The following is a 15,338-nucleotide window of genomic DNA, read 5'->3' on the forward strand; positions in this document are numbered from 1 at the left end:
AATACATTATTTTCACTATAAATATTGACTTTGATCCAATTATCATCTGAAAAATACGATTTCGCGATTTCTTCAAAGATCCAGCGAGCCTTTTCACCTGTTTACTTATGGATATCTAATTTAAAGTTGAACTGATGTGAAGTTGTCGTGGCCGAATGGTTAAGGCGATGAGCTAGAAATTTTTTGGGATATTCTCGCGCATGTTCGATTCCTGCCGACATCGCATACTTTTTGCGACGCGTTTTATTTCTTTTCTAAGGTAATTTGATTTAATATAGCACATAAGCTATGTTTATTGTTAAATATGTTGAAAATTGTATGCACATCCTTCAATTTTAAAATTAAAACAACCTTATGGCTAAATTGATTAATTAACTGCTGAAAATACGAATGATGCATGTTGCATATTTATTTTTATTTCAAAAAGTAAATGGTAAATCTGTCTAGTTTTTTAGTATTTTTGCTGTATAAAGTGTTTCTATAAAAACTAAGTTTAAAATATAACTTAAATGATTCTATTTTGAATTTTATGACACTTTGTTTTTAACCGACCCAATTTTTACTTGGCTGAAATCACTTACATTTCATGGCGCTATTCGATAGATTAAAATTTGTAAAAAACAAGGGCTGTTTGTAAAACATGCATGCCCCCCATATGGGCTCTAAGTTGTAGTGACAGCCATTTTGTAAATATGTTTTTTGTCACTGTGACCTTGACCTTTGACCTAGTGACCTTAAAATCAATAGGGGTCATCTGCGAGTCATGATCAATGTACCTATGAAGTTTCATGATCCTAGCCATAAGCTTTCCCGAGTTATCATCAGGAAACCATTTTACTATTTCGGGTCACTGTGACCTTGACCTTTGACCTAGTGACCTGAAAATCAATAGGGGTCATCTGCCTGTCATGATCAATGTACCTATCAAGTTTCATGATCCTAGGCATAAGCGTTCTTGAGTTATCATCCGGAAACCATTTAACTATTTCGGGTCACTGTGAAATTGACCTTTGACCTAGTGACCTGAAAATCAATAGGAGTCATCTGCTAGTCATGATCAATCTACCTATCAAGTTTCATGATCCTAGGCATAAGGGTTCTTGAATTATCATCCGGAAACCATTTTACTATTTCGGGTCACCGTGACCTTGACCTTTGACCTAGTGACCTGAAAATCAATAGGGGTCATCGCTAGTCATGATCAATCTACCTATGAAGTTTCATGATCCTAGGCCTAAGCGTTCTTGAGTTATCGTCTGACAACCACCTGGTGGACGGACCGACCGACAGACCGACTGACCGACCGACAGACCGACATGAGCAAAGCAATATACCCCCTCTTCTTCGAAGGGGGGCATAATAAATGTCTGTAAAATAATACTTATTTCATCTTGTTTAAACTTTAAACACCTTTACTGCATCTGTACACACCAACTGCATGCCCATATTTGGAAATTTGAATGAATTATGGAACTTTTATATACCCCAGGGGTGAAAAAAAACTGGACAAAAGCCGAGCGTGAGGGTGGTTTTGAAAAGTTATATATTTTTTTAAAAAGCATGGAAAGCCTACCTACAAATTTGCATGTTGTCCAGTGAAATGATGCTGATTAGGAAAATAATTAATTAAATTATATTTGGATATGTGCCCATTAGAGGTGCGCTACCTTAATTGAACCAATGGTGCAGGCCTACTACTGTTACAACAATTAACAACTTTTGGCCAAACAGGGTCCAAGACGGGGTATCAACTTCTTTGCTGACATTCACACGTTATTGTAATCAAAACATCGTGACAATAAACAATTACGTGCTCCAATTAAGCGCGGTCTGCCTAACCGTGAACAGCAAACGTGTTAAGATTGTCGTCTGCTACAATTCATCAACACACATCTACTGTGAGCCTGCGCAAATTGTATTGGATAGGAGGCGGAGCGTTATTTTAATCGACAGCTTTAATATGTCACAGGTTTGCTATTTTTGGCGTATGGCCAATTTTCAGGTAGTACAGTGGACGTCATGGGGTTTTGTAATCGGCATATGGAAACAATTATCGGGCATAATATACGGCCGTACGCCGCTTAGTGCAAGCCCTGTAAATTAAATTTTATTAACTTAAAACTGTTTTGCATTTAATTGAAATCAAATCAATATTTTACAGATACAACTGGTGTTTTTTTTATTATTTAATTACGCGTAAAAATAAATGTTTTGATATAACTGAATTATGCACAATTTTCACGTGAATAACATCGAGGTTTTCATCAAGTCTCCTAAGTAACTGTGCACGATTGTATCCGGACCGATAAGTGTTACAAAGCCACTGAAATTATCGATTGATAGTGACACATGGTTATTCACGCATGACGAATTCACAACCGCGCGAATCTTCGCTGATAATAGTCGGCTTAGAAGCTTGGTTAAGAGGCAATTAAGATGTTATCAATAAGTCGCACACGGCAGAAAACAGGGCCGCGGCCATTGAAAAGTGCAGCGTGGCGCTGATTTGCTTTGAAAGGGGCAGCAAGCCGCTGCAAAAAAAGCGGCGTGGCGCCGCGCCACGCTAAAACGGCCTGGATAAAACACTATAATAACAATATCATAATTGGAATGGAGGAAAATATAATGCTTACAAAATAATACCATGCATTTAACAAACATGAAATAATTACTGATCTAACAATATGTTGATGTACTTGCTGGATACAATTATAACCTATTGCATACAGAAGTTTCTAAAACATTCTTGAATGATTTTTCTAAAATAGAAACTATAAAAAATTAGTTTTTTTATTATGATAACCATTAAAAATAAATTACATAATAACAAATGATATGGATAACAACAATATCAACTTTTTATTGAAATCTTATTTAATTTGGGTTAGTTTGTGTAGGCTTGTTACTTGTAAGTAGGGCAGTCATGTCAAAATTGACAAAAATAGTACTGTAGTTAAGATGGTTTTTTAAACAAAATATATCTAAATATATCCATACATGTATCTTTACATATATTTCTAGTTGAATGTTATCGCCCATACCTTATTTAAAGCTCTATTTAATTCATCAGTACTCCAAGTGTCCTCTTTTGACCGGCCCTAAAACACAGTTCAGGTGAAGTGCAAACACACGAGTGACAACACAGACAATATGTGTCGCGTTCTGAGAAAACTGGGCATAATGCTTGTGCGTAAACTGTCATCCCAGATTAGCCTGTGCAGTCTGCACAGGCTAATCAGGGATGACACTTTCCGCTTTAATGGTATTTTCCATTTAAAGGAAGTGCCTTTTTACTGAAAATCTAGTTTAAGTGGAAAGTGTCATCCCTGGGAGAACATTTTACGCACATGCATTATGCCCAGTTTTATCAGAACAAGACACATATAATTTGACTTTGTCATTGAACAATTAAATCTTAATATGTATTTTCAAACCACATTGTTTTAACCTTACATTTCTTTGTTACAAGAATGGCATCAACTGGTTATTTACATAGTGTGCACTGAAACTAAAATGTCAAAACAGATATAAAAAAAAACACATAATGATTTCCCTTTCTTATGTAATAATTTATCATAACCTTTTTGAATTTTGTGAAGTTTTAAAAATCATGACATACTTTTATAATTAAACCAAATATTATATGTTTGCATTTGATTTTTTTAAAAGAACACATGTAACTAGACATGGACATAAACAAGCTTCCTGCAGCAAAATGCAGGAAGTAACTTAAAGCTACAAAATATATCTGTAAATTATAATTCTGGCGTTTCAATATTTATTTTGTAATTTTCTACCTAGTAATTGACTTAAACCATGTATGCATATGATTTATTTTGTTACTGTAACTAATGTAGTGTGCATGCTTGGAAATTCCCAATTTTATAAAAAAAAACACAATCAACTAGTTTTAAGGAATTTATGAAAATATAGGAAAGAAGGTTACCATCTACCAGTGTCATACAATTTAAACTTTTTCAATAAAAAAAACAAAGAAACTACATCAAATTGACATCAGAAATGGTATCATGGGATAGTCAAGATGGCAACATCCATACTAAGACAGGTATTCTTTTGCAGTTATATATCCTTTATTACTTCTGTGTACTTTTTTAATGCCTCTCACTTTACAGCCAAATCAGTGAAAGAATGTTTAGCATTTATTTTGTATTTATATTCGCTTTATATCTTGACTATAATCCCTAAATATTTACTAACCAGGTGCTCAGTGCTCCACACTAACTAATCTGAGAAAGGAGTACATTTGACTCCATTCTTTTGAAATTTAGGAGTCCGAACAGACTTCAGGGAGTCCAAAAATTAAAACACTTTTTATATCGTATTTTCGGGTTATATCACATGTAAAACCATGAAATGTTTAATTCTCATTCATCATTGTATTAAGATCGTAGTTCAAAGTGACTTCTGTTCAAAATTTGTTGTCATTTGTTACATCACACTGCAAAATTATTTAAACAATTCCAGCAATTTTTAACATAAATATTCCAAGGTTTAAAAATATACTTTTATCTATTATGCATGTATTTATATATGCTTGTTTGTTTAACCTCGGGATTAAGATAAAAAAACATTATCGCAGCATATTTTTGTATTTATGTCATAGTTGATGAATCCCATCATAAGGTTGTAAGAGATCTATATTGTTCATGGCTTTATATATTATCTCTTTAACATTTCTAAGAACATGGAAATAGTAAAACGCAATATACCGGGTAATTCTAATTTTATTTTATTCTCATCATTTGGGCTCGTACACCAGGAAAACATGAAATTTGCACACAAAAAACAATATGGCTGGTATGAATATTCAGAGGGGCAATTGGCTGTTGCAGGTCAGTAAGTCATTAAGACATTTGAACATTTTCACGTGCAAAAGATAAAACCATACATTCCCCACGTGCTCAAGTGTCCGACTGAGTTGGAACAATTTTGGAAGTGAAATTTTAACAAAACCCTTTACTTCAATAAACGTGTCCCAAACACTAATCTTTCAATGTAATCCCCGATGAATGCACTAAAATGTTGCACACAGGTAGGATGCAGGAAATCATCAGAAATAAGCATGGGTGCTATCGCTAAATGGCTGATAAACCCGAAGAGAAAAGGTACGTTTTAGAAATAGGCACTACTTTCAAATGGACCATGGAGGGATACAAAATGATTTAATATAATGTAACCTTAAAGGAAACTGAAACTTTTGAGATCAAACACATCTACAGCATGGTTAATCTATTTGTACCTCAAATATCATACGATTCCCTTATTTCGAGCATAACCTAATTTCGATCACTTTGTTTACATTGAGAACACGGCTCTCTTGATGACATCACACGCATGCGCTCCGAGTATTTTGTTTTACTAATATTACTATGCTTGAAAATAATTACAGACACGACTTAAACAAGGAAAAAAACAGTTTAATTGTTTTTAAAAATCTTACTTCAACTGAAATAATCCAAATTTATGCCTTTTCCGTGCATTTTTTCCGTACTCTTCATTAAAATTGCACATAAATTGCAGACCATTGCGCAAGTGTAAACACAACAATTTCATGTATTTCATTTATTTTAATGAAAATTCTTTTATTTTTTCATGATTCCCAGAAAATGATACATGGAACAATCTGTGAACGCACATTGCAAAAATAGGTTACATGACAATATACACACGGTCAGTGGGTAAACCCTGTTCTGATTGGAAGATAATTTTATCAAATCTTTCAGTAGTAACATGTATGCTGAAATTTGAATTGAACAAATAACGAACGCTATTTCTTTTTCAATTATTGAGCACTTTTTCGTCTCAATGTTGCTCAAAAGAAGATCGACCGATTAAACAGAAACTTGTTAAATGGCAAATAGAAGTTATATAAAAAATTTAATTAAACTTTCAGTTTCTCTAAATTTGTTCAGTGAATCGAATTTTCGAAGTTTTGTTGACCATCTGCCTATTGCAATCGAGTACTCTCGCTTTTCAGTTGTGACCTCTTGCCTTAAGGTAAACAAAGCGCGTAGTGTTGTCATTTGCGGGTGTGTATGGAACTATTGGCTTTGCATGGTTGAACACGCTGTAAATAAACAATTTTGACATGGGTTGAACGGGAATTAAATAAATTTTTAAAGGTACATCGTTTATTGCGGCATTGTTTGAATCAATTCAGAAATTATTTTAGTTGTTCTTTAACCACTCGACTCAATGTAATTGGAGGATACAAAATAGGCAGTGGCTAGTCGTACGGCCCCGTATGGGTAGACACGAGGCTACCCGTACGGCTCTGTTCGTATAGCATTTCCTATGGAGATTGTCTAGCTAGCCGTACGGCTTATAATAGAATTGTCAGTCAGTGTTTTTTATCAGTAATAAGTTTGTTTAGGCTTATAAAAGTTAAAAAAATTCTTCATCTGTTTCCTTTAATGTAATACGGTTGCTTATTTGATTCTTTAATTGATTCTTTAATTAGTCGACGTTCCTTAATAAGGTGTGAAAAACTGTTTTCATGAGTTGCGGCGTCGATATTGTGAAATTCAACGACGGCAGCCGTCAAAGGTAGTTCTCAGAAATTGAGTTACACAAATAATTTAATTCGGTTTATAATTTGATTCTTTAATTAGCCCATGTTCTTATGTTAGACGTGAAAACTGTTTTTAATTAGTTGCGGCATCGATATCATGAAATTCAATGACGGCAGCCGTCAAAGGTAGTTCTCAGAAATTGAGTTACACAAATAATTTAATTATCTTTGAGACAATTGATAAATAAAAATTTGGTTTCATGCAAGCAATTAATCAGTTATATGAAAATGGCCGTGTCGTTAATTGTTGGGGAAAAATTCTCCACGTATGGTGCATTGATAAGCAAAATTGAACTGTACCAGCGTTCAAATTGTGTACAGTTTTACAAACGCAGTTCAAGGAATATTGAGGCTGCTAAAAGCAGATGCCCTAAGAAAACATTCAATCAAAATCTTAAAGTGTCGGAAATTACCTACAGTTGTATTCATGGAGGGAAGAACTTCAAATCAGAAGACAAAGGGAAGCAAAATCAGAGGTAAATAGCCTATAGGATAGAATTCGCATTATTGATGTACCTTTATTCTGTTTACTTAAGCACATTATTGAGTGGTTGAAAGAAATTATTTGCTGAGTCTGGTCATAGTCATTGAAGTCCGATCGCGTTGAGAAAATGTAGACATTAGTAATGCAGATTTATTTAGGAAGTTGTTCCCCTTGAATAGTTGCCTGTTTGAAGTTAAAAAAGTATCAAAGCAACATATTTTCATGAATATTAATACATGCCATTATTTTAATGAAACATGTTATTGGTGTGTTGATTTTATTTATTTTCAAGTGATATAAATGACAAATAAATTTCTAGATTTTTCCTCCTTAAGCTATTCAGCTTTTTATATTTTGTAGTTTTATATAAACAGGTTTCTGTCATACTTTGTTTTCCTATAATTTTTCGCACAAAATATAGGATTTTCAATTTTATCCATTTTACATTGTATGTAATGGGATCTTTATTAAATGTCGTATGACAAATTATTAAATTCTTTATAATTAATAATTTTGTCCGTTCTGCGATAATAGGTCATTATGTGCACCAATGTAAAACTCCGAGGTGAAACATGCGGTTGAATAAGTCCGATAGATAAATATTTGTTTGCTGTTATTTTGCTATTACCTGTTTTTGTTCATTTGTTTATTGATTCTATTATATTATTATTTGTTTATGTATTAAATATTTCTGAAATTAATACATTACATGCATGATGTGAACTTCAAAATGGAAAATGTGCTTACCACATAAGTAGTGCTTTGGGAAACCGGGACTTAACACAAGTGCGTTAACTGCTTTAATTTGATATATTGTTATCATAAAATAATCTTCACAATTGCTTACATGAAATTACGCATTTCTAACACAATACACTAAATTTGTAAGATTTTGTTAATTGAAATTAATTAAACTATGTTAATAACGATCAATTAAAATGATTAAATAACCAATAAGAAAAAATTGAGATTATAAGTATTTCATGTAATTGAAATTTTGATTACATTCAAAAATCATTCTGTAAGGCTAAACAAAACGCCCAGCCAGACAAACCCTCGCTGTTGAACTATGTATGTATCTGAAATTTATCGCTGTTCTTCTATGATATGTCTGTTTGATTCGGTATTTGTACTTGAGTGTGCTTTCCCGTCCGTTCGTAACGCATATGCTTTCTACAGCTGCACAAAGACATTTATTACATAATTGGTTTCATTTTAACATTTAAATAGATTATTACGCATCATATTCTTGGAAAAAAATAGTATACATAGATAAATTAATTTGTTGCTAAATTGTTCCGTATTTTTTTTTTTTTTGGAAAGATTAATGATTTCTTTTTAATTTTGTGTTTTCATTAATAAAGCAAACTTATTTAACGTTGGCCATCTTTGATAATATGACTTTAAATAAGTTTTTTTAATAACTATGACATATTAATAAGAAATGGTATTCACTTTCTACGACATTAAGATTACAAAATTTACATTTCCTGTTTTCCCGAGGAATATTGTGGTATCGACCTCGTTCTATTTCAAATCTATGTGCAGATAGGCGTAATTGAGTTGGTGCTATTTTAAATTGTTTTGTTGTAATGCTATTAAGATATTGTTCTGTATTAAACGTATCCTTGATGCGGCAATATGTATTTAGTCTTGATGAATTATTGATCTGTATTGACTTTATTGTTTTATATCAGTTTCCGTTTTTGAATAAAGTAACACATAAATATTTTAATGATGGGGCGATTTCGAACGGCTAATCATATAAAGTAAAGTTAAAACTTGTGCGTCGGTTTCTTTTTTCGAAAATAACAACTTTCGCACTCGTGATTTTATTCCTACGCATCTATACTGCTTACTGTGGGTTATTCAACAACAAACCATGATAGAACAAGATGTGTTTGTGAAACACAATGTCCCCCTATATGATGTTTGACCTTGAAGGATGACCTTGACCTTGTGAAGGATTACCTTGACCTTTCACCACTCAAAATGTGCAGCTCCATGAGATACACATGCATGCCAAATATCAAGTTGCAATCTTCAATATTGCAAAAGTATTCATAAAATAAAAGATTTGGGCCACATGTATTTGACCTCTGACCTTGAAGGATGACCTTGACCTTGACCTTTCACCACTCAAAATGTGCAGCTCCATGAGATGCACATGCATGCCAAATATCAAGTTGCTATCTTAAATACTGCAAAAGTATTTATAAAATAAGCGATTTGGGCCACATGTATTTGACCTCTGACCTTGAAGGATGACCTTGACCTTGACCTTTCACCACTCAAAATGTGCAGCTCCATGAGATACACATGCATGCCAAATATCAAGTTGCTATTTTAAATATTGCAAAAGTATTCATAAAATGAGCGATTTTGGCCACATATATTTGAAATCTGACCTTGAAGGATGACCTTGACCTTGAACTTTCACCACTCAAAATGTGCAGCTTCATGAGATACACATGCATGCCAAATATGAAGTTGCTATCTTCAATATAACAAAAGTTATTGCAAAATGTTAAAGTTGGCGCAAACAGACCAACAGACAGACCAACAGACAGACCAACAGACAGGGCAAAAACAATATGTCCCCCACTACTATAGTGGGAGACATAAACATATTATTTCGATTCTAACACGATTCTGTTTGATTTGGTTCAAGCTTTTGGACATGAACTATATTTTTCAATACTCTGCCCTTCTTGGTACATGACGTCACTTTCATTGATAACAATCGTAGAAACTAGATGACGCAGGCTTTTTCCGCACCATTTTGGGAATACGCCACACTGGAATTTTGGGAATTTCGCGTTGTGAAAACCCCCATTTTGGGAAAAAAATTATTCGCATAATTGGCTCAATTGGGAAAAATTATCGCATGTAAATAGTGTTTCTTAGCCGTTAACTGGTAAATAACGACTATTTTGATAACTAAACTTATTATTAAAATTTTACAAAGTATTATGAACATGTGAGATAAGAGCAGGTTTTTTAATATGAATTTGGGGAATAGGCCTGGCCTTTTTTGAGGTGAAAAAATTCGTGCGAAGCGCAGGATTTTGAGGAAAATAAGGAAAGTCTTAAATAATCATTAACATATTTTACAGTTTTTAAAACAAATTTAAGGCAACAGATAATTTAATTATGCAACACTTTCTATTTTCTACACCAGATCAGGTTAACTTATATATTTTAATAAGTAAAAAAAAAAAAAAAAAAAAATTTTTTTTTTTTTTTTTGGAATTGGGAATTTTTTTTTCAATTGGGAAAAAAAACAACCAGATTTGAATTGGGAATGGGGCCGAATTTTGGACCCGTGGCATAGGGCGGAAAAAGCCTGTGACGTCACGTGTATTGATGCGACTGAAAAGCTGACATGCTATACATGTTTTCTTAATTACGTTTCTTAACAAATAACAGTATTTGCAGGTGTGGTAATGCAACTTTTCACTAAATATACAATTTGTTGTTTCACTACATTCATATACATGTTACATTTATTACACTTCTTTTAGAGCGGGTTTAAGCACGTGCATTTTACTGCAATATTTTCTTTATTTATTCGGAACTATTTTCGAAACATTAAGCTCTGCCCATAGTTTATTGCAGAATAACCCACACTTGATTTCCTTATAGGGTATATAACTTCGTGTTGTATACAATGTATGCTTTTGTAAAGTGCTATTATCTGAAAGCAATAAAATCATATTAATTGTTTTCGTTCATTAATACTTTAAAAAAATTTTTTGTCAATTTACGTTTCCCATTCCCTTTTCGCGTTTTATCATTTTTACGTTAAGTTTCCTTTAATTTGTTGTGTTATACACTTTTCTCATTGTGATGTCGCAATTTTCATTGACTTAGTTAAGATTATTTACTATATGTTTATTATTTACATTTGATATTTGCATGTACAATGCGTATTTATATACTCCATAACTGTGATTTCTATTGGTTGTTGTAATTGTTGTTTGGCGAAATAAATTTACATTTTCATATCTCACTTGTTTACACCCTTTATATACTATGCACAACTCGGATTTCCACCACGACGAAACAAAAACCAGACTGCAAATACACAAGAATGATTAATTAATCCTATCAACAAACGTTTGTAGCCGAGGTAGTATCGCTTGATTTTCATTATACAATTAAAAAATGTGGGTAAAATAAAGGACACGAATGCAAATTAACTAAGTATTATGATCTCAAATACTGATAGTTACGTATTACGTTTGTTAATGTACCATAGCGCGCACATCTTTAGCAATTACACAAATACTAAATTTAATGGGTTTATTTTTTTAAATATTTTTAAGTGATGTTAAATTATATAATTAGTTGATTATTTGCTTTCTTAAACAAGGGCTGTTTGTAAAACATGCATGCCCCCCATATGGGCTGTCCATTGTAGTGGCAGCCATTGTGTGAGCACGATTTTTGTCACTGTGACCTTGACCTTTGACCTAGTGACCTGAAAATCAATAGGGGTCATCTGCGAGTCACGATCAATGTACCTATGAAGTGTCATGATCCTAGGCAAAAGCGTTCTTGAGTTATCATCCGAAAATCATTTTACTATTTCAGGTCACCATGACCTTGACCTTTGACCTTGTGACCTCAAAATCAATAGGGGTCATCTGCGAGTCATGATCAATCTACCTATGAAGTTTCATGATCCTAGGCAAAAGCGTTCTTGAGTTATCATCCGAAAACCATTTTACTATTTCAGGTCACCGTGACCTTGACCTTTGACCTAGTGACCTCAAAAACAATAGGGGTCATCTGCAAGTCATGATCAATCTACCTATGAAGTTTCATGATCATAGGCGTATGCGTTCTTGAGTTATCATCCGGAAACCATTTTACTATTTCGGGTCACCGTGACCTTGACCTTTGACCTAGTGACCTCAAAATTGATAGGGGTCATCTGCGAGTCATGATCAATCTACCCATGAAGTTTCATGATCCTAGGTGTATGCGTTCTTGAGTTATCATCTGGAAACCATTTTACTATTTCGGGTCACCGTGACCTTGACCTTTGACCTAGTGACCTCAAAATTAATAGGGGTCATTTGCGAGTCATGATCAATCTACCCATGAAGTTTCATGATCCTAGGCGTATGCGTTCTTGAGTTATCATCCGGAAACCATTTTACTATTTCGGGTCACCGTGACCTTGACCTAGTGACCTCAAAATCAATAGGGGTCATCTGCGAGTCATGATCAATCTACCCATGAAGTTTCATGATCCTAAGCGTATGCGTTCTTGAGTTATCATCCAAAAACCATTTTACTATTTCGGGTCACCGTGACCTTGACCTTTGACCTAGTGACCTCAAAATCAATAGGGGTCATCTGCGAGTCATGATCAATCTACCTATGAAGTTTCATGATCCTAGGTGTATGCGTTCTTGAGTTATCATACGACAACCACCTGGTGGACGGACCGACCGACCGACCGACCTACCGACCGACATGAGCAAAGCAATATACCCCCTCTTCTTCGAAGGGGGGCATAATAAAACTAGGTAATGGTGGAATCGAGTTCAATAAACGTGTCAATTACGTCTTCGCTAATAGCTCCCACTCACCGCAGTTCGCTAGTTAAATTTTAGCGAGTCAAAAAAACAACAACAATAGTGTCAATTATCAATACGTACCCCTATTTGTTATCACAAAGGTATTGATTAATTGCTTTATTACTTTGATTGTTGACACGTTATTTATTACCGTCTATGTTCTGGCATGTTGTTCTAACTAGTCGCCAGCGCAAGTTCTATCTATCATCTATATATCAGGGCTTGCACTAAGAAATAAATTTTGGAAGTCCTGACTTCCTGCCCTTTACTTATGGAAGTCCCACTCAAAAATGCAGGGCTCAACATTAATTTAAAAACCAACTTGCCCTGCTGGGCAAGTACTTAGAAAATCCACTTGCCCTGAACGTAATGCCACTTGCTAAAACATGAAATATCACATTAACTGTAAACCTCTTTTATTTTAATAAAGATAAAAATGATACACCACAAAACCTTTTTTATTTTTGCACATTTAACAAAATGATTTCAGCAATTACACTCTAATTAACGTCTAAATTAAATGATCTTTGTTCTTTTTTGCACTTGCCTGGGCGGACAACTACATTATAAAATAACTTGCCCGGACCCAACTTTTACTTGCCAGGGGCAATAGGACAACTGTTAATGTTGAGCCCTGAAATGTTGGAAGTCCAAACAACTTTAATGTTGATGTTAACGGAATGTCAACTGCGTAATGATCACAAACTCTTCCCATCCATTTTGGGTCACTGTACATCTGTGAAAGTAACTAGATATATCTTACAACAAGGCGCAGACTACCCTAGGCTTTAAAAATAGGGAGAAGTTTGAAAAATCAGGGTATAAGTTTGTGCAAACAATATCGACTTTAAAAACAAAACATGTTAATTTCAAAACTTGTATTATTTCTATCATTTTACTATGTTCATTTGTAAAAACAATAAATTTCATTTCTCATTAAAATCTACGTAATCATAACACATTTAAGTCATTCAACACATTTAAGTAATTTGAGATATGTGCGGTTGCTCATTTTCATCACATATTTATTGTCATTTTATTATCCTCATCCCTATGACTGCATTTGCAACAAAACACAATCTTAATGAATGGTCATGATGGAGCATCTAGTATATCAATTACTGTTTATCCGAATACTATGTATGTCCGAAATATGTACACTTAATAAATGCCTTACCAGTTTAACTTTAATAATCCAAACTTTCCTTGTTGTTATCTGGGTTAACAAACCTTATCAAATATTTGTTAAATCAATTTAATGTTTTCTCCATTATTGAACCAACATTACTTGTAATTTGAATCGCCAGCTTTGAACTGAACGCGGGTTGAATGTTACAATAGGTCAGCCATTTGCAATGTCGAAGGTCATGACGTAGCAATTAAATTTACTCGGATAATTTATAGCTAATCCAGGAAATGAGTTTTCTGAATGTTTCTGACTAGTTAAATGACTTGTTAGTATAGAAAATGAACTGTGATTCCAGTTTATATAAGATGGTTATCACTCGTAATTATCGGTGGATTAACAAACTGAGAAAACTCGCTGGACCTAATACGGTAGTGAATCTACGTAATTAATTAAACTTTGATCAATTTTGTTTTTCTTTAATTATTTGTGCCATCTTTCTTTTACCGTGCCGTCTGCCCAAAACCAGCAATTATCTCCTAATTATTAGACAACATATGGCACGCGCAGAGGCACGAGTGTGTTGTTAAAGCAACCAATTTTAAGCGACTGCTTTGTCACGGTCAATTTGCGATCCGCGCAGGGGTAAATTGTGTAACCGTTAGATAAACAACACACAATAAACTTGCTAATCACCTGCGGGCGGTAGCAAATATAAGGAGGTGGAGTTTAGACTGATCGAGACGTGTGCAAAACACATTGAGTCGGCAGAAAGCAGTTTTGATTGAAGTGTTATTTTAATCGACAGCTTATGTCACGGGTTGCTATTTTCGGCGTATGACCAATTTTAAGGAAGTACAGTGGACGTCATGGTTTTTTTTATCGGCGTATGGAAACAATTATCGGGCGTAATATACGGCCGTACGCCGCTTAGTGCAAGCCCTGATATATACTGTCTAACTCAGTATGAATTAACGTGTCAAATCTCCATAGGAAAGGCTATACAAACAGAGCCGTACGGGTAGCCTAGTGTCTACCCGTACGGGGCTGTGCAGGTAGCCTCGTGTCTACCTGTACGGGGCCGTACGACTAGCCACTGCCTACAAAATAACTAGAAATTCCCCAAAAACGCATTTGAGTATGACACATGATAAGCCATCTGGCTTGCGTTTTAAATTTAATTTACCAAGAGAAAATATCGCTAACACTCAAATCGATAATAAGAACTAACGTCGCAGATGTATGCCACGATTATGATTACATTAGAATTAGATTAGTAGATGGTACCCGCCAGCAGACAGAAATCGAGAATATATTCATGTCCAGTGAAACACAGAATGCAGTTAGTGATTCGAAACCTCTTAACCAAGTGCATTTGTTATTTGAATAATTACTTTCTGTGACGGCATTGTTCTTTTCGGTATTCTTTCTGTTAAATAGTCCTCGCGAATCAAAACTAAATCTTCATCACCAACGCCGCCATTTTCCAAGCTTTGGTATTTCCGAAAAGCGGCGTGGTGATTTACGACAACGACTACATTTTTA

General features: G+C 34.3%; 1 protein-coding gene across 10 annotated transcripts in view; it reads right to left on the minus strand.

Annotated features, from left to right (window-relative positions):
- LOC127861087 (cytoplasmic dynein 2 intermediate chain 1-like) overlaps window positions 1-15,313 on the minus strand; it is a 77,903-nt gene extending 62,590 nt beyond the window's left edge. For 9 of the 10 annotated variants that reach the window (XM_052399458.1, XM_052399460.1, XM_052399455.1 and 6 more), the window contains exons 1-2: window positions 15,188-15,313; window positions 3,042-3,098 (exon numbers count right to left, since the gene is read on the minus strand). In XM_052399458.1, coding sequence (XP_052255418.1) covers window positions 3,042-3,098; window positions 15,188-15,202 — 72 coding nt within the window. In that variant the 5' untranslated portion in view covers window positions 15,203-15,313. The remainder of the gene's footprint in view (window positions 1-3,041; window positions 3,099-15,187) is intronic. The other variant, XM_052399459.1, reaches the window with a different exon arrangement.
- Between the last annotated feature and the right edge of the window lie 25 nt (window positions 15,314-15,338).

This window comes from Dreissena polymorpha, chromosome 15 (genome assembly GCF_020536995.1).
Source record: "Dreissena polymorpha isolate Duluth1 chromosome 15, UMN_Dpol_1.0, whole genome shotgun sequence".
In the NCBI taxonomy this organism is placed as follows: Eukaryota; Metazoa; Mollusca; class Bivalvia; order Myida; family Dreissenidae; genus Dreissena; species Dreissena polymorpha.